Source organism: Poecilia formosa, unplaced genomic scaffold (assembly GCF_000485575.1).
Source record: "Poecilia formosa unplaced genomic scaffold, Poecilia_formosa-5.1.2 Scaffold767, whole genome shotgun sequence".
In the NCBI taxonomy this organism is placed as follows: domain Eukaryota; kingdom Metazoa; phylum Chordata; class Actinopteri; order Cyprinodontiformes; family Poeciliidae; genus Poecilia; species Poecilia formosa.
This window is the reverse complement of record NW_006800706.1, coordinates 11,000-36,599: the sequence shown is the minus strand read 5'-3', so window position 1 is coordinate 36,599 and position 25,600 is coordinate 11,000. Positions and strand designations below refer to the sequence as shown.

The window sequence follows — 25,600 nt, the reverse complement described above, 5'->3', positions numbered from 1 at the left end:
TGTTTCTCATTTTAATGAAAATGTTTCTCATTTTAATGAAAATGTTTCTCATTTTAATTGAAATGTTTCTCGTTTTAATGAAAATGTTTCTCGTTTTAACATCGTATTAAGATATAAAACTCGACTTGTTAGAGAAATTTTCTCATTAAAACAGGAAACTACTGCTGCATGGCACCATGTGACTGGAGGATGATGATGAAAATATCCTGCCTTTCATACATCAAGTGAACCAAGGGGGTCTAAAGCAAGTCCAGTCCAAGCCGAGTTTGCTAATCCCTGACTAGTTGAACAAAAGAAGTTCACAAAGTGGGTTAGATCATAAATTACCATAAGTTGGTTCCCATGTGGATCTGCTGTCTGGTCTGAAACCGTTTACCCAGATTAATCCAGACAAATTAAGACAGAAAGCACCCAGCATGTCTCACCATCCTGTGTCTACCTGATGGTTTCTGTCTTTACTGTAACAGCAGCTATAAACTGTCGGCCATGACGGCGTTGCCTAGGTTACGCCCAAACCGTGAGCTCAGGAGTTTTATGAGGCCCTGAAACTTCACTGGTCCGAATAAACAGCCTGGGAAAAACTGTTGCTGCATGAATTTACAATGAATTTACATAGTTTCCTCCAACGCTGTTGTCCTGGTTACACTTGACCATCTGTAAATCTCTATCTGTTGTAATGACACGTAGAAAATTCCTGACAAAATCCAGAGTTTCCCACAGAAACGCGAACAAACCCAGAGCAGAAAATGCAGCTCACCCTTTGTTTATGACACAATGCTGCTTCCTAAATCAACTCATCTGGTAAACCTGTGGCGTCCAAACATTTCACCCTGCAGACAAACTACCACAAAATTCATTCAGTTAAAAATGGAAAAAAAATGTTTCTTTGTGGTTGTTATTGTTCAGTTTTACTTGTTTGATAATAAACAACATTTTTATGAATTTTATAAATTCTTAAAGAGTCAAAACATAAAAATGGCTTTTGGACTGTTTCTTTATTAAAAACAAAAACAATTTGGCCAAATTTTGATGAAAATTTGGCCAAATTGTTTTTGTTTTTGGTTTGTGGTCAGATCTTAATCATTTCAGGGGCCTTAAATTAAATTTTATCTGATAAATGTTACTTTCTGTGAACATTCTCACACAGTAACATGTAGTTTCTATTCTAGCGACAACAAAAACAATCCTTCTGGAGTCCAGGTCAATCTATTTCAGGGTCTGGGACAGTAAAAGCCTTTCTATTTCATCCTGTGTGCTGGGAAACCCTTAAATAAAGAGATCATAATAAAACATGGTGCAGAGGGGAACCACCTGAGAGCTGGAGCACAAACAGAGAACAGAGCTGCAATTATGAACAAAGAGAAGCGAAGAGCTAATGGTTTGTAATCATGTGGCAGACACATGCCTGCTGGCCATTAGTCACATGGATACACAGGCATAATGAGTGGAGGCCAGACTGGCTTGTTTCCCTCTTCATGCGATTTTAAACACCTCAACGATGTTGGAAATAATCAACTTTTAGCCACTTGCTGTTTTCTCTACCTCACTGTAACTTTTTTAAGCCTTAAATATATTTTGTTGCGTACTGGAGTGCAGAAAATCTGCATTAATATCTTTATATTCTGTTATTTTTTCAATCTGTTCAGTTTTTTCTACTTTTGAACTATTTCATAGGCCTTTAGCAAGAAGTAACAAATCAATTAATCAGATGATAAAATAAAACAAGCTCAATAATTTCCATTTCAATGCTTTTTTGTTTTTCTCCATAAATGTTTATTTTCACAAATTCTCCAGCTTTAATGAATGGATGGACCCGAGTCTTTATTTCAGTAAATGTCGCTGCGTATTTGTGGTCCTGCTTCCCATTAATTTAAAATAAAAGTAAAATAGGGGAAAAAATTAGTATAAAAAAGGACAAAAACTGTGTAGCTTTGTCACAATAAGCAACAAATAAATTAATCGCATTGGAAATTAAAACAAAGTCAATGATTTGCATGATTTATTGTTTTTCTCTCTTTCTACCAAAAACTGGATGATAAATTTTTCAGTCTGGTGTTTTGGTCTCAACTAGCCGTTTTTTAAGGATTATTTTGTTTACAGAGACTTCATAATTTGTTTTATTTGTTTCTGTTGTTTATTTATTTTGGATATTTAAAATGTTCCAGTTCCAGTGTTAAAGGTTTACTAGAATTGTAGTTTATTGATCTCTGAGAATGTGTCCTTGCATTATTATTATCATTATATTACTCAAAACAACAATATTATCATTTATCATAATAACTTATAGTCCATGACTGGCCTAATATTATCATGTCACAGTTTTTGCTGCAGAACTGCTGAACAAGGTCATGAATTTCTGGTTGACCAGTTTCATGAATCCGCCATTTTTATTCCTCAAGGCGGTTTTGTAGTAAAAATTGAGGGATGCTAAAGCTACTGGAGGGCTGGTCGTTACCTTGGATCTTTGTGTGCATAACACACAATTCATTACACCGTCCAGAAACTCTTCAAAGCGTCTGGGTAAATGCCAGTATTATTTTTCTTGAAAATGTACCCACAGCTGGGGAAAGTTTGAGCGCTTCACCAATCTCCATCATCATCAAGAAGAATTTCCTGGAAGATTTCGTCTAACTGAAGCGTCAGTTCCTTCTGTTGATGGAAATGATGGACACAGCACAGCGGTAAGCTGCTAATAACACTAAAATGACAAACAGTATTTTAGACATTAATTTACTGGCCATTGTTTTGCTAGCGTTAGCATGCTACTAGCTTATGTTAGCATGGTGCGCTACCTTTTAGCGCCTTGAAGAGATAGCACTATGGTGTGTTTTTAATAATACTATTGAATTAAACAGTTTGCTGTTATTTATGCCATTTTATTGGGGAACAAATGACCCAAATGCCTACAGTAATGTTCTTGTTGCTAGCGCTAGCTGCTAGGAAACCACAAAAATGTCCAAGCTGCCGAGTTGCTCTCAGACACACCTCAGAATGAGGGTAAAAGAAAAAGAATGGCCTGTGGAGCAAAACGAACGACTTAAATGGGAAATGGGAGGATTTAACGGCATATATTCGCTTTAAAGATTATCTGCAGGTTTATCATCAAACTGAAACGTACAACAAAATAGCCACATAAAATAAGACAGGATAACACTTTATTTTGATTGAAACGAGCTTCTTCTTCTAGTCTATCAACTCCAGGGAGTCCCGCATTACTCTGTGTAAAAGTCACATGACTGGGAGGGAAATCATTACTGAAGCCTACATATAAGTTATGACACTGTAGTTGTGCAACTGTCTCAGTCAGGTGCTAGTGGTAGTTCAGAGGCTCCTGTAATGGTCTTTCAGTAAAACCGATCCATGAAGACGATAACATCAGCCCAGCAGGTTTAGCCGGCAGCTGATGTGTTTAGCACAAAACAACCAAAGGACATCGGCCCGAGGGCATCCAGTGTCTGTGCCATGAACTGAAACTGCTACTGCAAGTAACACACGCTACAGTCGATGCACATGATTGCAGAATCAGATGTCCGTGAAAAAAGTCTGGTACTTCAAGATGAAGCTAATGGCTTTGAATCCAGTCTGGCTATAAAACAACAATGCTCATCTGTATGCATCACTCGTGACAAAGGATGAAGAGATTTCCAGTTCCAGATGCAATTTCCCAACCATTTCCAATAAGGAAGTTTAATATCCCAGTGCAGTAGCCAATTTAAAATGGCAATGCATGCTAACTGAAAGTATATTGTTTTACGGCGTTATTTTCAGGTGCACTAGCAGTTTTAAATCATTTTCCGTTTAGATGTCAGTTATTCCTTCACCAACACAAATGACCCTTGCATAACATTAAAACTGTAGTAAAACCTGAGGATGCCTTCCTTTACGGCATCTTCATAAACCATCCGGAGATGATGTAAGAGGAATTTAAAATTTACGCCGTGGCTATAATCAGTTCTTCCCCAATCTGCCACCTCTGAGCCAGAACAAGTCGGACCGATCTGTGTATTGTATGCTAGCAATTTGATTGGCAGCAGACTGCATTCATTGGTTGGCCTGTGGATTCAAGTCAACAACTCAACCACCATTTTCAATCCGCCATGAGACCGTAGGAGTTGACAGGATGGCGAGCAGCAAATCTCTAACTCCATAGTCAAACCTTGAAGTTCCAACTTTTTACCAATTGTGTTGGAAGAGCGCCAGTGTTTCCCCCAATAATATAAGTCTGGCAGGCCACCGGGCTTTGAGTCGCTTGTTTATTTTAAACAAACAGTAACAGTGATAGCAAAGACGGATTAAGGTAAGGTTAAAGCTGACGCATTGAACTGGACCTGCCCGTTGGCCTCAGACGTTATTTCCAAATTACGAAGCCATCGGAGCGTCGACCACAGCTCCAGCCCGCCCGTGTTCCCACATTCCTGCCCACTTAGGGAGGAACAGGCTGCCAATGGAGACACACCTAAATTATCGAGCACCAAACAGACATTAATCAGCTGAACTGAGACTGGACGGAGAAGAGACTTTAGTCCGTCCAGCGTGTCCTGGGTCTCTCTCTGGATTGGGATGCAGTCAGAATGCCTCAAGCAAACTAATTTCATCCGCTTGCATCTGTAATATCGATCTTCAGGTCACTACCAAGAGTTCATGACCACAGGAGAAGGTAGACACATTGAATGACGAAACCCCAGAACCAAACATGGAGAAGCAGCATTCATCTTCTAGGCACCACAAAACGGGAACAAACTTCCAGAAAACTGCAAAACAGCCGAAACACTGAGTTCCACCTTTTTAGAGTTGCTTTTGAATCATAATAACTGAAACATTGACCAACATTTTGATGTATAATGGCGACAGCAAAATGTAATGTTTCAAATTGTGTGTCCTATGATTTTGTATTTATATGATTTAAAGCACTTTGCCTCGTTTCTGAAATGTGCGATACAGATAAACTTGAGCGATTGATTGAACGGCCAATAGATTGTGTTACAAAAGACGACGCAGATGAAGACAATCTTTACCAACTCCTTAAATGTGTGTTGTTGCTTTAAAATGATAAATTAGCGGAGGTATTTTAATTACAGACCTGTGTATTTGGATGTGTTGAATACAGGATTGAATAAATTGAAACACTGGTATTTAGGTGTAATTTTCTCCTTTGCATTAACCACAAACCAGCATTGACTAAAACATGCAATCTTGGTTTAAAATAAGTTCCAGTGCTGATGTTTGGCCAGGAATAATGACTAAAATCACTATGTTTGATGGAACAGCAAAGTATTCCCTTTCTCCAGACACACCAAGCTGGCAACCGTTTCCTGTTGGCGTTAACCTCATGGAAATCCCTGCTACTGTCTGTGTTACACAAGACGGGTCTGATCACATACAACCATCCAGCAGAGGTCTGGTTTAATAACGGGGTCGGAGCCCTAAAACTCTCTAAAACATTCCACCAGTTCTCCACATGGTCCAAAGCTTATTTTTTATCCACTGCCTGACAAAGTTACTGACTAATAAACAGCTGACAGACTGACTCACGGACGCAGGACAGCACTAAACGCAGCTGCTGCTTTGAACAAATCCTGACGACCAGCGGAATCATAACTCAGAGAGGCCTGGATCAGTTTCTGTCTATTGTGACTCATTTTTTTATTTCCTGGAAAGAAAATACTACCAACACTTGTTGTATAACAAGAGATTAGATTCATTTATAACCAAACACGAGCTCTGTGTCTGGCATGAAGAAAAAGTATCACTAACATAGAGTCTCTAAAAAGCAGTAGAAAATCAAATCCTCCACGCTGTCTATGAACAGTGACCCAAAGCAAACCACTGATCCTTCTACAACAAAGAAAAGTGCTAATGTCAGGAGTTACAGTCTAAAAAAAGTCAGGTCGGATAATGTGCAGAGACCCATTTAGACGGGTTCACTCCAGGTCATCGGTTTTAGAGGCCCTACAGGTGGGTCTGCGTCTGGATCCAAGAGGAACTAGACTGCCGAACAGCTGGTTGGCTGGATGCAGCTGTGTAAGAGTCCAGAGGGACGCAGCAGGAGGATGAGAGGAAGGAAGAGGGGGAGGAACGGCAGAACCACTGGGGAAACATTCGGAAGAAATGCAGAGATGAAGAAGGCTCTTTGTTCACATAATGGATGCAAGCACAAGGCCTTTAGCAGCAAATTTCATTTTAAAAATAAGCTCATCTCTATTATTCCTTCTAGCCTTGAACTTATACATTTACCTTCACCTGTGAAGGTGAGAAAAAATAATGGTTCTGTTTTCACACCTGATTGTCCAGTAGACTCGGTTTGATTGGGAACCAAAGCTGCAACATTCGTTACATTTTCATCTGTTTGTTTCTCTTTTTAACTGCACTGTATCGAAAAAACCAAACCCTCTGAAAAACCTGTTCCCCTCCTCACCTGTGGGGGCGCTGCACCAAGAACTACTAAAGGAAATGACACAAAAACCTCTGAAGAAGAAACTGACCGAAACTTTCTCACAAAATATAAACAAAAATGGAGTAGTGTCAGATCTTAGCGGTTGTAGGATTTATCCTTTGCCTTTAGCTAACGACCAAAAGCCATTTCTCCCGCTAGCGTAAGACACGTGTTTGTTTCGATTGCATTTACCGAGAATGCACTGTGCTGTAATCAACTTCCTGTTTTTGGAGTGGTCTCGGATCCGCTTAGCGTTCACATAACCATTCGAACCGCACCAGAGTTCACTTCAACCGAACCAAGGCCAAGGTTTGTAGACGGACCTTTTTGGGTTTGAATCAGAGTTTGATTATTTCTTGAGGTTCGTTTCCATTCGTTCAAATTAAAGGCACATCAACGCATTATTTTGTTCTCCGCATCAATGCATTGTGACACACTGACATTGTAATGTAGAGCTGTTGCACATTACAGCTTTGATACCTATATAACTTGTTATAATTTGCGCTATCAGGGATGAGTAGACATTAAATAAACGGGACCCAAGGTGGACCCCTGAGGTACGCCACAGGTGACTTCTGTCACCTTAGAGGAAACGTTAAGTCCCTGTTCTTCATGTAAGACTCAAACCAGTCAGAAATAACACTAAGAATTCAGGTTACGACTGAGCTTCATGTAAAGTCAATAACAAAAACTATTTGAACTCAAGGCCTCCATAAAGTGCTTTAAATAACTTAATTTATGCATTTTGCATTGATTTTACGTTATAAAATAGTCAGGATGCACCAATACGAAAACTTGGCTGATATCGATATCCAATATTAATGCTGTTGTTATGGCCGATAACCAATATTACACATATTTCACCACCATTTTAACACCTTTGGGGGGAAAAACAGCAGAAAAAGATAAAAAATAAATATTGATTGTTCACATCGGCCCAGTTTTATTTATTGAACCGATACCAATATGTTAAAAAACGACTAATATCAGCTGATACCAATGTTGGTGCCGATATATCGCAAAATAGTATAAATTAATAGTATATACAGTCCTTTTTGCTAACTGATTCACTTTTACGGCTTTTCATTTTGTTTCAGAAGATTATTAAATAAAATCTAAATAAATGATGACACAGGAAAGGTTTCAGACTGAAGATGTAGAAGATCACAAAAAGATCCCTTTAGCCAAATTAATTTTCATCTGCTCGGACTGATATCCCATTCAATCACAACGTATCACGTTACCACAAACGTCCAGTGGGATCATTAAAGTTTCATATAATCCATTATGCCTAAACTCGGCTCATCTCTCAGCCTTCATCAACCCACCTCCCCCAACCAAACGAAAATATCTCTGCGCATCTCCCATTACTAAACTTCCTCCCCTCCATCTCCGAGTCTGTCTCTCCTGCTAGGACATTTTTCTAATTAGGAAAGACATCCACCCTTCATAAGGGCCAACGTGGGCTTCACCCATTGCCGTCACACATCTCGATCTGAAAACATCATGCTCCCTTCCTCACACCTACAAAAACACCCCCACCCCCTGCACACACAGACAACGTGTTGACAAGCTTGGCTGGACCGAGTCTAACAGCTTGTCATGTCCAGGCCGGCGCCCTCAGCTTCAGCATGACTTGTTTCTCACCCGCTGGGGCCTGCGAGGGACAAGCCTGCTGCTTCATCCAACAGCAGCCAAAGAACCACGACTTCCACAGATTCAGAAATCAGAAGAAACAACAAGCCGAGGTTTGGGGCTTGCCTTGGGGTTTCATATTTTCAGGACTGGACTGAAACACCAGAAGACTCCTGGTCAATGATTGGCAATGGGCAGGGGGCAGTAAAGGCATGGAGGGTCTCCAGCTGGTTTATCTCGACTCCATGCCTGATATGACACATATTTATTAACCTCTTATTGTTTTTTTGTACTATTATTTATCATACAGTCCAAAAAAAGCTGATGAATTCAGTATAGAGATTATGTCAAGGTGTGTAATAACTTAAATATTAGGTTACTGTGACAATCATTAGTTTAACACCAATTTTAATACCAACTTTTTCCATTAATTTTTGCAATTTGTGGTGCACAAAAAAAATAACTACATGATGAGGTAGTAGTCATATTCTGAACATACTAGTCTGGTATTGGTCTGGCATTGGTCTGGCATTGGTCTGGTATTGGTCTGGCATTGGTCTGGCATTGGTCTGGTATTGGTCTGGTATTGGTCTGGTATTGGTCTGGTATTGGTCTGGAATTGGTCTAAGAAGAAATCTCATCTTAATAACACAAAGAATCCAATTTGTTCTTTTCTTGAACTGCAGTCAGGGGCCACACAAAACTATTCCAATGGCGACAAATGGCCCCCGAGCCACACTTTGGACCCCCCTCATATAAACCACTGAAATGTGTGGCTATAACTTGAAATATGTGAAAAATCATTTTTTAAATAAACTCGTGTTCTCCAACAGTTACATTTCAGAATAATTTTGTTTGTTGGTATTTTTGTGGTAATTTGTGGAGGGTAGTCAAAGCAGCCCAGGAGCCCCAGAGATCCTAGACTGCTGTCTGCATCCAGGCGTGGAGTCTGCAAGCTATAAATATCACAAACAGGAGCACGAATAACAAGCACCTTTGTGCAAGTCTGAATGTGTGGCAGAGAATGCAAACAATGCTCCCGACTGAAGCAGGAGAAACACTGGACACTTTCAGGAACTCCAAATCCACACCGTCAGCCTCCGAACCGCTGATCTGAGTCGGTCGATCCTTTTCATTTCACAGCTTTCACTGTCAAATCCTAAAACCATGTAGAGATTGACCTTTCCACACCACCGTCTAAGTCTCCATCCCCTTATCCTTGTCTTTCAGGTTGGCCGGCCAACATGGACGACCGCCTGTCAGCCCGTTGTCCTTCAGCCGGTTCTGACCGCTCCGTCCTGCTGGGCTCAAGCCCGACTCGCTCAGACAGACCTGCGCACAGCAGGCCGGCATCCTGGCTCTAACGCACACAAAACACAGACACAGCTCCGATTCAGGCACACTTCCTACTCTACACTGTGTGTGTGTGTGTGTGTGTGTGTGTGTGTGTGTGTGTGTGTGTGTGTGTGTGTGTGTTGGGGCAGGAAGCCAGCGCAGTAATAGGATGTTCCTCAATTGGTTTGTAGGGATGTGCAGGAGCCAAAGCACAAAACCAAACAGCACCCAGACTTTAGCAAGAGATGCTACCGCTAATCTGGCCACAAAGACTAATTCTACTGGACGATAAATTGTTGAGATAAACAATAATCCTGTTACTTTGAGGCCATTTTCAAGCATTATATTGGTAATAATAATGCAAAGAAACATTCTCCAATATCAATAAACTTTCATTTCAAATGAACATTTAACACTGAAAGACATTTTAAATATCCAAAAATAAACAAAACGACAGTAAAATGAATTATGAAGCCTCACTCTTCAAAAAAAGAAGCTGGCTGAGGCCAAAACACCAGACTGAAGACTTTAATCATTCAGTTTTTAGTAGAAAGACAGACAAGAGAAAAACAACAAATAATGCAAATGGAAATTATTGAGCTCGTTTAATTGATTTATTGCTTATTGTGACAGGCCTAATCACAACATCTAATGACCAAAGAGCAGAGAAAGAAGGAGGAAGTTCAAACTAACTCCTTCAATCAATCATAATGGGAAAAGAGCTTATCCCCTACTCCAACATCGCTCTAACAAGAGAGACTTAAAGGGGAGCAGCAAAAGCAAATAAAGTGGATTAGCAGCGCTTACCAACATCTGATGGTGTTGCTGCCAACAGCATTGCAACGACATGATATCAGTTACGAGAACATTTACTTTCCCTTTAGGATAAATAAGTATTTGTTAATTGAACTGAATTAGGTGAAGCGTGCTCTGAAGCTGTGTTATGTATTTTAGATAGCTGGTGGTCTTTAACCGCCCCTGGCCTCCACACCAGACGCAAATATTAGTGACTGAGAAAAATGTAAAGAATGCAATGAAACAAAAGTTAGAAAAATGTAGGTTAACTGTAATCAATATGATAATTATAAATGTCAGCAGTAGCATTTCAGATCTCTAGGTATTTTTTTACCATATCATGATGTTGGAACAGTCAAAGTGGCTCCATTATGGGTTGGTTAACATTGATCAGCAGGACTAAATAGCCAGTCACATTATTAGTAAGAATTAACACCAGAATCTGAAATCAACTGGTTTAATAAATGAGATTCAGCCTGCAGTCATCTGAGCATCTCACTGGCCAATCAGCAGATTTACATCTTTTACATTTAATCCTTAATCTGACCACAGACAGCTAGCAGCACATTAATCCAATCAGGGGATTCGGGGATTACATTTCCACCATAGCTGGGTGAGATGCAGGTTGCTTTGCTCCAAGGCTGGAGGAAAAGACACAATGCAGCAATAAATTACTAATATTTGATTATTACATATCGCTATTTGGACGGATGTTTCATTGACATCACACACAGCGAACAAGCAATGCTTAAAGTCTTGTTCTATTAAAGCAACATGCTGCTGAAAAATCTGTGGCTTGACGCATACTGAGCTCCACCTAATGGGTTTCTACCAACTGGCATTATATGACTGAGGTTAATTATAAAAACAATTAATATTGTGTTGAATTGGATCTGAATCAGGCTACATATTGTATTGTGTTGGGATTAACTGGAGTGACTTGAATTTAATTCTGCTTATCCTGTAAAGCAAAGAAGACGAAATGTAATTATGGTGAATTAAAGAGAGTTAAGTTTAAAGTTAAATACCTCTGGATGCAGAAGATGATGTTTCCCAGCCTAAAGTAGAATATTTGGTTTTCTGAGCTAAATTAAATTACAACCATGAAGAAAATCAATTAATAAAAGGCAAAAAAAAAGAGAAAAATATATAAAAAATAATTAATTAATCCTTCATCCATTCAGCACCTCGAACTTTTTCAAGAACACAAACATATTCAATCGTGTCTTTTGATTTCAGATCTAAAATTATAAATTTTTATTATGTTTTCTTTGCTAAACAAACACATTTATATTGAATGTGAAGCTTAAAGTAAATTGTTTGGTTGAAGCACCAATCCTCCGCCTAGTTTTCCCTGGACGGGATCCATCATCTGCTGGTCGAATTTTGAAAATCTGAAATTATTTTTCCATTTGCTGCTATACGTCAAAACAAAAAACTGCCTCTATTAAATTCGTCCACATGCTGAGCGCATTTCCTCTGATGCACATTGACTGAACTGATGCGTAAATGTGGATTAGACTGCCACCCATTTCAAAAATGGCTTCCTTCATCAAGGAAACTGCAAGATGTTTTATTATATTTAGCTATTTATTATTTATATGGTTAAATTGCAACAACGCTTACACAACCCAGGGTGTATACCAGACTTTGGAGAAAACTCCAACTAGAGCCAATGTTTTTACCTAAGCAAACGATCCGGTACGACTTTCGGTCATTTGGGCCAAATTTACCAATTCAAAGCACCTCTTTGTCAAATTAAAAATACAAAAATTTGGGTATTTCTATAAAGTTTTACTTTTAAATTTGCAATACTTTTAATAGAAAAGCAAGCATTTTCCCAATTTTTTTTCCAAAAATGTTGTTTATTTTCACACATTCTCTACATTTAATTAGGAAGTGACTCCAGCTTTAAAACAAATGCTGTATTTTGCCGACTTTAATGAATGGATGAGGCAAAGTCTTTATTTTAGTCGTTGATTATTTGTGGTCCTACTTCCTATTAATTTAAAATAACAGCAAGGTAAGGGACAAAATGTGGACAAAAAACTGTAGGAAGCAACTTAATAATTTCTGTTTGCGTTATTTATTGCTTTTTTTCTCTTTCTACCAAAAACTGGATGATACAAATCTTCAGTTTGGTTTATTAGTGTCACAATTGTCCTTCTTTTGAGGTACAATGTAGTTTCCAGAGAGTTCATAATTAATTTTATTTACTGTTTTGTCTATTTATTTTGGATATTTAAGATGTCTTTCAGTTCCAGTGTTCAATGTTGACTAGAATTTAACATTTATTGATCTTTGGCAATAAGTTATTGCATTATTACCATTATATTACTTGAAAATGATCAATATTATAATTTATTGCAATCATTTCTGGGACAATTTATCATTCAGCAAAATTTGTTATCGTGACCAATTTCCTATTTTAGGAAGACTTTAAAAGGAATACAGAACATTATTCCATAACACTGGGCTAGATTGGTTAAAACTGGACAGAAAACATGAATGGGGAGAAAAATGAACCCCACAACAAACCAAACTCCTTTCACACCGCTTTTGAATTTCATACAAGCAAACTTTTATCTCTTTGTCCGCTGCAGCATGGTCATGTTACATGTGGGGGCTGAGCAAGCAAAAAATGAGCTTATTTCAGACGCCAGATAATAAACACAGCGATCAGATGGAGGAGAATCATCTCTGGGACAACAAGTATCCCCTCCTCCTCATCCTGCTCCTCCTCATCTAAGAGAGGGGGGATGCTGCTGGTTGCCTCTCTGGTTTCACACATCGGGATGGGCCAACACCCCAAAAATATACACCACAAATAATAATGCACTCTGGACAAATACTAACATTACGCAACAGCACTTCCAATTGAGACTGAGAGCTGAGAGTCCATCATGACTTCCTCACTGGAAGTCATGATTTTACTGTACAGAACATAAAATGGTGTGTTAAAACAAACCATTGCTGTTTTTGACACATAAGTTCAGTCATGTGACGCTGAAGTGAAGACAAAGAGACGAAGAAGAAGGAGCTTAATTGAGGTTAATTTTAACAGGAGCCTGAGGAGGATGGGTGTGACACAAAAACACCGTAAAAAATACAACTAAACTTCTCTCACACACATATGAACAATAGCACTCAGGAACGCGGGTGTAATTTAAGTTAACCAGCCACCGAACAGGGGAGGCAGAGCCCCCCCGCTTCCGGCCCGGTGCCCCGGACCCCGTGCGCGAGGACCGGGCTGCCTATTGTTCCGCGCCGCTGTCACAGCCGTTAAGGTGGATTAGCTTTAGCGTTAGCATCGCCGGCTAACAGCGCTGCCTTCCACACAAAGCTGGACCTGAACCGCGGCACCTTTCTTCCACTCGACGTCCCGAAAGAAAAAATTTAAATAAAATACAATAAAAAGTCCCGGCCACGATGCCGGAGTCTCACACGTGAACAGCCGAGCCGGGAAACAGCTGCTTAAAGAGTTGAAAACTCACCCAGAGCTCCGTTCCCCAACTCATGGCGGATACCTCCGTGTGACTTCTCCCGGTTTGGACGCACTTTTCCCCCCGCCTTGGCTCTCCCGAACTGCCGCTGGGACTCCCGTCCTCCTCCTGACTGACTGACTCTCCTCCTCCCACTGAACTAGCAGGGCCGCCCCACAGCAGGGCCCAGGACCATAAGCCACATAAAACTTAATTATTATAATACATTTTAATATATACATATATATTGTCTGTGATTCTAAAAATTGCAAATCAGTTCAGTTTTATAAACAGAAAAATACAAAAACAAATGCATGAAAAACAATTACATAAACTTGCTTAGTTAAGAATCATTTGATCTTAGTTTTTTTAAAATGTGATTTATTTAAAATTTTACAATTAAATAAACATGTTTATTAAGAATCAATTAGTGTTAGTTTTTTAAGTATTTGTTTTAAGTAAATAAGTATTTCAAATTTTTCACACAAAAATTACAAAGCAGACAGAGAAATTCAAGCAATGACATGAAACAGTATTTAGGATAACAAACACAAAGCAGTAAATGACAAAACAAAAAGCAAAAATAAGCAAAACAAAACAAACCCCAGCAAATATCTCCATTCTCAAGTATGTGGATAAAAAAATTAAAATGAAATAAAAATTAGCTAAATTAAACAAATAAAGCATAAAAATTGTTTGTCTGTTTTTTTGTTGTTGTTTTTGCTGTTGTTGGAGCTTACAATATTATTTAATTTCTTCACACACAAAAAAAAAAGATTTACAAATTGAAAAATGTGATTTATTTATTCAGTCAGAGTCAAAAAACAAAAAAGGTTTGAACTAAGGGGTTCAAATTAGTTTTTTGTGTAGATAACTTTCAAAATCCTGTCAACTGTAGCAAGATTTAGTCACTAATTTCACTTATATTTCAGCTTTCATTGTACTCAGAACTGACATATTTATTCAAACAATTGCAATCTTTTTCAGTCTTTTAGTTGTTGTTCATTATTTAGAAATGATGATATGCTTTATCTATAGAAATTTTAAGAAATTACAAACTCTTTTTTAATCAAACCTGTGAGTTGGGCACCAAATCTCTTGCCCAGGGCACCACAATTTATTAAATCCAGCCCTGTTATATGTCACTGTATTATTGTTACTTACTTTGGATTTCCTGAAATGCAGTATTTTTCCTTTATATTTCGCATTTTTTGTGAAACTGGAGCATAAAGTTTGCTACAAGGCATTATTCACATAATCAAATCAGTATATGACGCCATGTGGTCAGATTATTTCAAAATAATGGTATGGTTCCCTCTAGTGGCCGCTTTGTATAATTACAGCTGCAATGTGACCGAAGTCTGTTTTCAAATGAAAGGATTTTATATTATAAAGAAAGACAAACTGTTGTAACACTGAGAGAGCTACTAAATATTCCAACAATTTCTGTACATAATAACATACTGTTGTGTTATCTATTTTCTGGATTATGAGTAATGTTGCAAGAAAACAATACTGACATCCAGACAGATTACTGCCAAAGTTTTTTTTTAAACTTGTAAAACAGATGTATTTATTTTTCAGTTGAATTATATTGGATATGTGTTTTAAAAAGGTAAATCATGACCAAGTTTAATTTATGCAAACAACAATATCCAACATTCTAATTATTTTTTGAGCAGAAAAGGGAAGTTTTTCTCTTTCTAAATTACATTTATTTAAAGTTTGTTAGTAGTTTGATCATTTAAATTAATTTTTACAGTTAGTTCTTGGGTTTAAAACTGCTCAAATTCGATTTCACCACAAATCTATCAGTTATAAGGAATTACGTATTTGTTTAATCAGTTTCACGTTTTGCTTCTTAATTTGGAGCTAAAATGAAAAACAACTCGCTATCATTTTAATTAGTGAATTATTTGTTTTTAGCATATTTATACTGTAATACCACTCAACCAATTAGTTTCTTGTAATTTAGTGAAATATGAAACCTTTAATGGAGTTTCGAATAAAAATCTTTGCCTTGTGCCGCTTGTAATTACAGTTGTTCCGAAAGGGGGCAGTGGAGTGCGTCCAGGAATCACCGCTGTCAACAAAGAGAGAAGAAGCGTTTCCTGGCTCTCTGGCTGTAGTTTAGATCAATGGATCTTGGAGTCAGAATTAGTTTATTAAAGCTGTGATTAGCCGCGTTGCAGCGGAAACCTGTGAAACATGCAGCGCTGCATCTTAAGGTAACGAGAGGAGTGATTATTTGTTTGTAATAATCTTTTATTTAACATCCGCAGCGCGTTCAGACGACCTTTGGCACACTTTAACATTGTCAGAGATTAGAGCCAAGGCTGTGTTTATCTCTTATTTTTCATCGGTGTTTTTTAATGTAGCGTTTGACTCTTCAGTTTTGTGTGCTACAGTGCTTCCAAAAAGTATTCACACCCTCGAAACTTTTTCAGCGTTTTCTCCTCATGCAAACACAAATTATCGGTAGTTTTAATTTATTTCTTACGACTGTTAAACACGAAGTAGCACATGACTGAAATGGAAAGAAAATTATAGTCTTTATTATTTACTTTTTACACATTTAAAGTGATTTAGATACCCCAGCGCAACCAACTACATTCAGAGGTTAACATATTTAAATAAATAAAAAAAATCCTGTATTTCTCCTAAAGGGAAATTACATGTTGTTGCAACTCATATTATACAATTCTTTTTCAAATAAATGCTGATGGCTGTCGGAGAGGAAGGTTCTCCTGTAGCAGTCTGTGTTACAGTGACTGTGAAAAAGCCTCTGACTGAAGACACTGTTGTTATAAAGCAGACTCATGAAGAGGATATTAGAATAAAATTATTTAATGAACGTTTTATCGTCTAACATGCAACAACAGCATTCATTTAGTGAATGCCTGGTCATTTGTAGCATTTGATGCATTTACAGCTAAAAAGATACTTATGTGAAAAACTCAGCCCTTTCAATTTGACTTATCAATACAGTGATTGACTTACTTTTTGGTTTATGTAATAATTGATACCAAAAGGTGTCTAAGAGGAGTTTTCTTTATTTTTTTTTACAGAATTTAAACTGTGTGAAAATAAAACTATCATTTGAGGAGTTCTGGGTAGAGCATACAGACAAGTTTTTTTTTTTTTCCATCTTAATGCAAAATGTAATTTCTTTTTGTACAGTTTTATCTTAATTACTGCTCTGAGTGTGTTGTTCTTTCAGCAAATGGCCTTTTTTGAGTCTGTATACTCCAGTTAACGATTAATCAATTAGTTGACAATTATGTCAATTATTGATTAATCCAATGAATCATTTCAGCTCTAAAACGTTGCATTGATTTTGATGTATTTGGTCCGTATTAGTGCGTTTGCTCTCGTTTTGTGTTTTGCAGGTTTGCTGAGCAGCGCCGGCCGTTCTCTGTTCGCTCTGTGGCGGCGAAGCGGAAAGCTCTGCGCAGTTCTTTCCCGGTGCTGGAGCTCCCCCTGCTGCCCATCCAGCGCCACGTCTACGAGGCAAACCTGAGAAACAGCCGCGCCTGCCAAAACAAGTAGGTTCAGCTCACACATCACAGTGCATGAAAAATGCCAAATTCCTCATTTATTTACAGGAGTTACAGAACAGCAGCACAAACATTTGTTACGTCACAAAAAGCTGCATCACCTTCTGTTCACTTCATGGAGATTAGGCTGGACAGTTGTGGAATCAAAAACAATGAGTGTCTACAGCGTCACCATTTGACTGAGGAATGGAAACAGGATGAGCTGAAACAAAGCAACATTCACCACCACCTGATAATCTGATGCATTCTGATGAAAATGAAAATCGCAACATTTGTCCCATTTTCAGTTGTGGTTCTCATTCAAACCAACCAAACCCTTCGAGCAATCTGTTCCTCTCCTCGCCTGTGGAGGCGCTGCACCAAAAACCACGGAAGGAAATTACAGAAAACCTCTGAAGATACACTGAGCATGACTTCCGTCTGCACGAACTGAAAACAAAAATGGAATAGCGTCAGATTTCAGGATTTCTCTTTTGTCTTTAGGAAAAATCACGAGTAATTTCTCCCGCCAACGCTAGGCTAGCTTTTTTGTTTTGGTTGTATTTACCCAGAATGTCCTGCACTGCTCACCATCAGGAGCACCAAGATCTATGGCTGTAGGCCGACCAGTTTTGTTTTTTGGTCCAAATCAGGGTCGATTCCCCTTCACCACAAACAAACCAGACTTTCTAGTAGGGTTATGATAGTTTTGGGTTTTTCATTACAGTTCAGTTTTATTTCGTTGTGACCTTTTGGTTTGTCTAATTTAGCTAGTTTTAATTAGAGTGTTTGGTCATTTTCATTAGTTAGATATTGTTTAGTTTTTATTATAGTAGTAGTTTTAGTTTTTCATGCTTTGGTTCATTTTTAGGTACAGAATTAAATTGAGTAATGAATATTCAACAAAAGGCATGTTTTTATTAAATTATTGTTGAACAACCAGCTGACTGCTGTTCCAACGTTTGCTAGCGTTAGCGCTGTAATTTGCCGACAGTTGGCAGAAACCATTTGTGTGGAGGAAAAATATCAATTTCACATCGGTTCAAATGGCTAATAAATGGATTAATAAATCAAAGGGTATTATGTTTGTAATTTCAGTATGTTTTTGTTAGTTCTATAAACAAACAACATAGTTCCAGTTAGTCATAGTTTTCCCCATTAATTACCGTTTTTATTTACGAAAATGTTTTCTGAATGTCCGTTTTCATTATTTTGTTATTTAGTTAACTATAATAATCTTGGTTTTCAGGACTGAAGTTTGTTTAAATGTCTGTTTTCCTCTGTTAGGTACATAGAGTTACAGGAGAAGGTGAGGCGAGGCGGAGGGGAAAACGCTGTAATCAGGCACACACAGAGAAACAGGAAGCTGCTGGTCAGGGACCGCCTCCGCTTCCTGTTGGACGATGACGACTTCCTGGAGCTTTCCCCGTTCGCTGGGATGGGTCTGCCGTACGGCGACATCCCTTCAGCCGGCTGCCTGACTGGTCAGAAACCCCTAGCTGTGTCTTTGGTACTTTAACCTGAATATCCAGCCCAGTCTGACTGAAGCTGCGTTTCCATTCACAATAAAATCGCACAATTTGACGTCGCTTACGACACACAAAGCAGTTAGGAATGTAGAGACATTACCAATCCTGACCAGAGGTGGTGCTAGACGAAAGACGAGACGATGAAGAAGAGTCGGCGTGTTGGTGAACTCCGTGGCTGATTAAATAAAACCTGACGACATTTACTGCGTTTTACAATACGAAGGTAAATCTGCTTAATGGAAACTGCAATTTCGAACAAAACTTCTCTTTCCTGATAAAAAGTTTTGCCGCTTGGATGAGGTGACTTTTTTTTGCGTTTTTTGTTTTTTAAAATAAAGGTGTGTGTTTATTAGACTTCACAGTAAACATAGTTTTAAAAACAATACAGTCTGGCATTCTTTGAAACAAACACCCAAAAATTATACTGAAGTAAAAGTAGCTCTGCTGGTGCAAACGACAGCAAAGAGAACGACAACAGGAAGTAGTTAGAGGATGACGGGCGACATGTTTTTTTTTTTTTAAGATTTATCATGTGATTTTCATTGTTTCTTATTTAATGCAGGAATAATCAACCAAGTTTTGTGTACATTTGTAATGGAAACGCAGCTGTTGTTCCTCTCACACACTTCCAGCTGAATGACCGTGTGTGTGTGTGTGTGTGTGCAGGCGTTGGCAGGATCAACGGCCTGTGGTGTGTGTTCATTGCTAACGACGCCACAGTGAAAGGCGGCACAGCGTATCCGATCACGGTGAAGAAGCAGCTGAGAGCTCAGGAAGTCGCCATCCAGAACCGGCTGCCTTGTGTCTACCTGGTGGACTCTGGAGGAGCTTTCCTACCTTTACAGGTTCAGCTGATCACATTCAGGTGGATCACACCAACCGCCATGTTGGCTCCTAACACCTTTCTGTATTTAATAAATATCCAGTCAGAGATTTTTCCTGACAAGAACCAGGGAGGAAGGACTTTCTATAACGAAGCCATCATGTCTGCCATGAAGATCCCACAGGTAAAAAAATACGAACGATCCGATCCACTTTTCCACTCCGATACCGATATCTGAGGTTTAGCATCAGCCGATACAGAAAAACAGCTGAATTGACCCAAAGTCCACTGATGCATTCCTGGGTTTAAACAAATGAAAAAGTAGGGATTTTATCATTTGAGTGATTATTTTTATTAACTAGTTTCTTATTGATCGATGACATTCAGGTTCTTAATCTCCACATCAGACAATTTTTAAAACTAAAAAAGAAGAGTTGGTGTTTACTTTCCATCAGAAATATAAATTCAAGTTCATAGTAGCCTAAAAGTTGCCTTGAGTGTAAATTTAAGTATTTCAAGTGACAATATTTGAAGTTATTTTGATTTTAGATCGTAGGATTTCTTTCAGAGTTGAACTTCCATCCAAAAGGACAACAGGAAAATATCAGCCACTGCTTAATTATTTAGTGTTACTATGCAGAGTAAAAAAAAAGTATCTAATCGTTTATTTCAATGTTTATGAGTATAAACAGACTTTTGTGAATTTTTTGGTAAGAAAAAAAAATTCCTTTATTTCAATGCCGAATGGGAATTTAAATTAGTTGGATAAAACAGTTTTTGTGTTGGTAAAATTCAGAACTAAGGGGGTTAAAATGTTTCTATTTTTAAAACACAGACATAAATGATCAAACATGTAAAAACAAAACAACTTTAATTTGTTCAGTCAGTATAACAGCCAACGTGAAATAAATAAAAAAACTTACAAACAGGTTCACCACATTGATAAAATGTTATGTTACTGCGTTTATAACTGGTGATTATTTGATGTTTTTGTGTCTTCATCATGTGAAGCACTTTGCATGAAGTATTTCAGGGCTTTTTGTGCATCTTTACGGGTTGGAAGGTGGCGCTGGTGTGCGGCTCGTGCACTGCGGGGGGAGCTTACATCCCCACCATGGCAGAGGAGGCGGTGATGGTGCACCGGATAGGAACCATCTTCCTGGGAGGCCCGCCGCTCGTCAAAGCCGCTACAGGAGAGGAGGTGACCCCGGAGGACCTGGGAGGGGCCCGACTCCACGCCGAGTAAGGGCCGAACTTCAGAGCCGCTCCAAACTGGAATTACGAAAATAAATTTGCTTATAAACAGCATGTCAATTTAGAAAAAAACAAAACGAGGTTTTTGTAAATGGATATATTTCACAAAACTGCAATGGAGCCACTAGCTGCGTTTCTATTACAAATGTGAACAAATCTTTGTCTATATTCTCCTGATACCAAAAAAACACAATTTCAGAATTGCTGAGTTTCCATTAAATGTCGAATGAAATTAAAATTAAAATGAATAAGCTTGTTATGTGATAAGTCATTAAAAATCACGACAGCAACAAATATAAACAGTTATGTGAAATATTTTCATATTTCAGCCAATCGGAGCAGACGTTAATGTCTTATTCAGGCGTTGGAGTGACAAGCCCCGCCTACTGAGGAGCGGCTACGTATGCAGCGTTTTGGGGAAAATGTTCTCGGTAATTTTACAGAAGAACGATGAGTTCAACACTTTAGAATGACAACTTTTCTGATCCGCACATTGTCCAAAACAAACTACAAACCAAAAGAAGACGACTTCCTGTCGTTGTCTTCTTCAGCATTTCCACCAGTAGTAACATCCGGTTGTTGATCACATGACTTGTGTGATGCGAACAGTTGCCATTGCAGTTTTGTGAAATACATCCATTTCTATGCGACTCATCTTAGCACAAAAGCTTTTGATCAAAAAACGTGAATTTTTCTCTAAATTGGCATGTTTCCATTAAGCACATTAATGGAAACACAGCTACTTTTTTGCATCACATGTGATCAACAGCCGTATCTTACTACTGCTGGAAACGCAGAAGAAGACGACAGGAAGTGGTAGGAGGATGATTGTTTATTTATTTGGATATTGTGCAGCTTTCAGCATCGCACGGTTCATAAAACTGTCGCAGCTCTTCTGTAAAATCACCAAAATGGTGTAAATGTATCGGCTCCAACGGCTGAATAAAACGCAGACGTCTCATCTGTCGGCTGAATTATGGATATATTTCATCTATTTACGTCCCTCAGAGCCATGATTTTCAACGACTCATCGCGTGAACAAGCTTATTCACATGTAATTTTAATTTAATTTCTTATTTAATGGAAACACCACAATTGCAAAATTTCTTTTTTTGAATAAAATGTAGACAAAGACATTTGTAATGGAAACGCAGCTACAGAAGTGAGTGAGACTCTGTCTCTGATTGCTGCTTCGTTTTAGGGTGAGTGGGTGTGTGGACCACTTGGCGTGGGAGGAGAAGGAGGCGTTTGATCACACGAGAAACATCATCTCCACCCTGAACCTCCACCTGCCTGAGGAGGAGGAGGAGGAGGAGGACACGGCGAAGAGGAAAGCAGCAGAGCAGCCGCTGCACAGTCCAGAGGAGCTTCTGGGTCTGGCTCCTCGGAGCTACAGCCACACGCTGGATGTGAAGATGGTAACACACTGCTTATAGATTACTGATTGATCTTATTGATTAACTGATAAGCTGCCATTTTCTTAACAACCTGAGTTTTCTCTTGTATCAAGAGGGTTGACTGTCTTTCCATGACATAAAGGACTGTTTTTTTTATTATGTTGTGTTTTTTAAAAAAGCTGTTGTATTAAATATTGACTGAATAAACACAAATTTTTTCCCTAAACTTGCATTTTTATAAAATAAAGAGGTTAGTAGAATGCCCAAAAACTAAGTTGCATTTTTGTTTCCCGCTCAGATTGTGAGCCGACTGACAGACGGGAGCCGCTTCCAGGAGTTCAAAGGTCGATACGGAACCACACTCGTAACTGGTTTTGCAAAGATTCATGGGTAAAAATAAAAAACAAACACTACTATATTCATATGTAATACATTGCAATAACGAAAATTCTTACTAAGTATGTTTGGTCTAGTTTCTAATTAAAATCTTATTACACTTGAAATAAGACAAAATTAACTTAGAAGTAACTTTTCAGCAAGAAACAGGAGCTTCTTTTAAGTAAGTAATTACTTAATATTGGTGTAAAACCACTAGTTCCTTATAATAACCAGACATTTTCCCAAGTTATAATAAGTGATAATGTGGTTAAATAAAAAAATCTGCAGATTGTGGCCATTTTGTTTTTATTCGATTAATTGCCACAATAACCCACTGCTAGTTGCATCTCTAAAATAAATTAATCTTTTATTTTTGAAGCCTTTATATTTGATCACAAACATTCAGAAAACTTTTTAACAGTAAAGGAATAATTAAAAATAATTAGACAGTTTTTACATTTGAGTCTCAAGTAAAAATATTCCACTCAGAAAACTCAGTTTCTTAGAAAACTTTCCTGAAATCTCAAAATTTCAGTTTTTTCTAGCCAATTTTTTACATTTCAAATTAACATATTTCTTTGGGGATTTTTTGGGAAAAAAACAAAACAAAAACCTTTTTAGATGAATCTCAAAATCTCAGAGAGAGATTTTTTGGCAGAAATATCCTCCTCCATATTTTAATATCTACATTTACCCTAATATGCCATCATAAATTTAAACACTTTATTGTGTACTTTCAATTTATTGCCACCACAGATACAATGTTATATAGATTTGTTATTTATCTAAACTGTATTAAACTTCTCATTTTGACCGTATAATTGTTTTAATCATATCTTCTGCTATTTTCATCCATAACAAACAATATTCTTTCGTCATATCTTATTTAATTTTTATATTAAGTCTGATTTTGTATGTTCTTTTTTATGTTTTTAGCCACCTGGTAGGAATAGTAGCCAACAACGGAGCGCTAACGTACGAAGCGGCGCTGAAAGGAAGTCATTTCGTCCAGCTGTGTGACCAGAGAGACGTACCGCTGCTTTTCCTCCAGAACACGGCGCCTGCAGCAGCGCTAACGCTTTCCGCCGCACAGGTAGAAACAGCCCAGTAACGTTTTGGTATCTCCATGACAACGAAACTTACACAAACAAGCGATTAAAAATCGGCAAAGTGACGTACATTAGTGATTCTTCTGTCTTTTTCTGACAGGCAGAAACGAACAGCAACCGTTTGAAGGCTCAGGGTTCGATGATGTCAGCAGTGGCCTGTGCCTCTGTCCCAAAAATCACCGTGGTGATTGGTGGTTGCCATGGCGGCGACAGTTATGCCATGGTGAGCAACCAAACTGGTTTTCCTTCGTCTTTCTGTGTCTTAATGTCTGTATCTTGAGTGATTTAGAACATGAAATTACTTAATTATATTGAGCTAAATAGCTGCCATATAGTTTGTTTTAAAAAAATTATATATGTAAATTTAACTGAAAATACAATTTGAAAACTGAAGTAAAATTAAAGTAATTTGAAAAAGATTATAAACTACTTTTCAGATTCAAGGCTTTTTCCACTTTCAAATATTTTTCTGTATAAAATTGTTCAGTTTAAAGTTTTTTAGTTTTTTAATTTCAAAGTTTTCTTTTTTCAATATAAAATTATTTGTTTAAATAAGAGCATGGAATTAGTTAATTCTATAGAGCTAAATTGATGCCATAAAGGGTTTCAAAAATATTTTAAAATTGAAAAAGATTCAAAAATCTCTTTTTTTTACTTTAAATTTTTTTTCCAGTATAAAAATTGTTTCGCAATTTCAAATTTTCAAGTTTCCAGATTAAAAATAATTTTTCATTTTCAGTTTCTTGTCAGTAAAAAAAATCTATTTTGCAGTTTCAGTTTTTTTTATTTTCCATTTTAAAATAATTTTTCACTTTCAATTTTTTTTACTGCATAAAAATTGTTTTTCAGTTTAAAAATTTATGTTAAATAGAAAGGGTCCCAGGATTGCATCTTGTGGTACCTCACATGTGATTTCTGTCTGCTCTGATGATAAATACCAATTGATAACAAAACAATGAAGCTCATCGTCTTCTCTCCCATTGGTCCTCAGTGTGGACGGGCGTTTGATCCCAACTTCCTGTTCCTGTGGCCCAACGCCAGAGTGTCGCTGGCGGCGCCGGGTCACGCCGACTCACTGCTACCTGCCGACGCCAAACAGGAAGAGGAGAAGAAGCTGAACGAGAAGCTGGAGGAGGAAAGTTCGGCGTTCTTTTCCTCTGGCAGGATGTGGGACGACGGAGTCATTCTGCCTCAGGAAACCAGGAAGGTAAAAATGCTGAATTATTTTCATATAAATTAATCGAGGAGGAAGTGGGAGAAGTCTGATTTTCTTTTCCTTCGCAGGTTCTCAGAGACGCTCTGGATATTATCAAACAACAGCGCCACCAGCTGTCTACAGAGAAAAAGCAGTCTGTGCTGCTGCGGATGTAGAAGCCTTACCAAAACTCCTGCTTTTCTGAGATCTGGATCCTGTTTTTAAGGGTCATCATGGCTCCCATGTTAATGCAGCAGACGTTATTTCACTTCAGCAGATTCTGCAGAAAAAACTTCAGGGATGCTGAATGTCATTTTTATATTTTTAAAATCCCTTTTTTCTTCTGTGTGCAGCATAACATAAATTTGCTCTAATGTGAATCTGCAGTTTAGAGCCTGTAGATTCATCTTGATCTTTACAAATCCAAAAGGCCTTAATTGTTTATCCTCTAAACTGTATTTTGAAGTACTTTGTGTCTAAAAACCCCACAAGCTTTTAACCTGCAACCTGCATTATTCTGTAATTAGAAATGTCTAAACATGTTGTAATTATGCTTGTTTGTATAACATAAAATGACTGGCTGCTAAACTGGTGTTTGTTTACAGCTATTACACTGCTCTGCAACATTTATCACATGACTACAATGGCATATTAGGAAAAACAGGAAAAAGGAGTACATTTCAGCCAAAATACTCAGAC

The 25,600-nt window shown here is 38.0% G+C and overlaps 2 protein-coding genes across 4 annotated transcripts in view; one reads left to right on the top strand and one right to left on the bottom strand.

Annotated features, from left to right (window-relative positions):
• Window positions 1-13,867, bottom strand: part of fnbp1l (formin binding protein 1-like) — a 46,660-nt gene extending 32,793 nt beyond the window's left edge. For all 3 annotated transcript variants that reach the window (XM_016666675.1, XM_016666674.1, XM_016666676.1), the window contains exon 1: window positions 13,693-13,867. In XM_016666675.1, coding sequence (XP_016522161.1) covers window positions 13,693-13,716 — 24 coding nt within the window. In that variant the 5' untranslated portion in view covers window positions 13,717-13,867. The remainder of the gene's footprint in view (window positions 1-13,692) is intronic.
• Window positions 13,868-15,759: 1,892 nt separating this feature from the next.
• LOC103131465 (methylcrotonoyl-CoA carboxylase beta chain, mitochondrial) lies at window positions 15,760-25,489 on the top strand. Its single transcript, XM_007543116.2, has 12 exons — window positions 15,760-15,908; window positions 17,070-17,225; window positions 18,504-18,700; window positions 19,412-19,590; window positions 19,672-19,752; window positions 20,632-20,810; window positions 22,024-22,240; window positions 22,518-22,609; window positions 23,534-23,690; window positions 23,807-23,929; window positions 24,698-24,913; window positions 24,991-25,489. Exons 1-12 carry the CDS (start codon window positions 15,889-15,891, stop codon window positions 25,075-25,077), a joined length of 1,704 nt encoding a protein of 567 aa, XP_007543178.1. The 5' UTR covers window positions 15,760-15,888; the 3' UTR covers window positions 25,078-25,489.
• The last annotated feature ends 111 nt before the right edge of the window (window positions 25,490-25,600 follow it).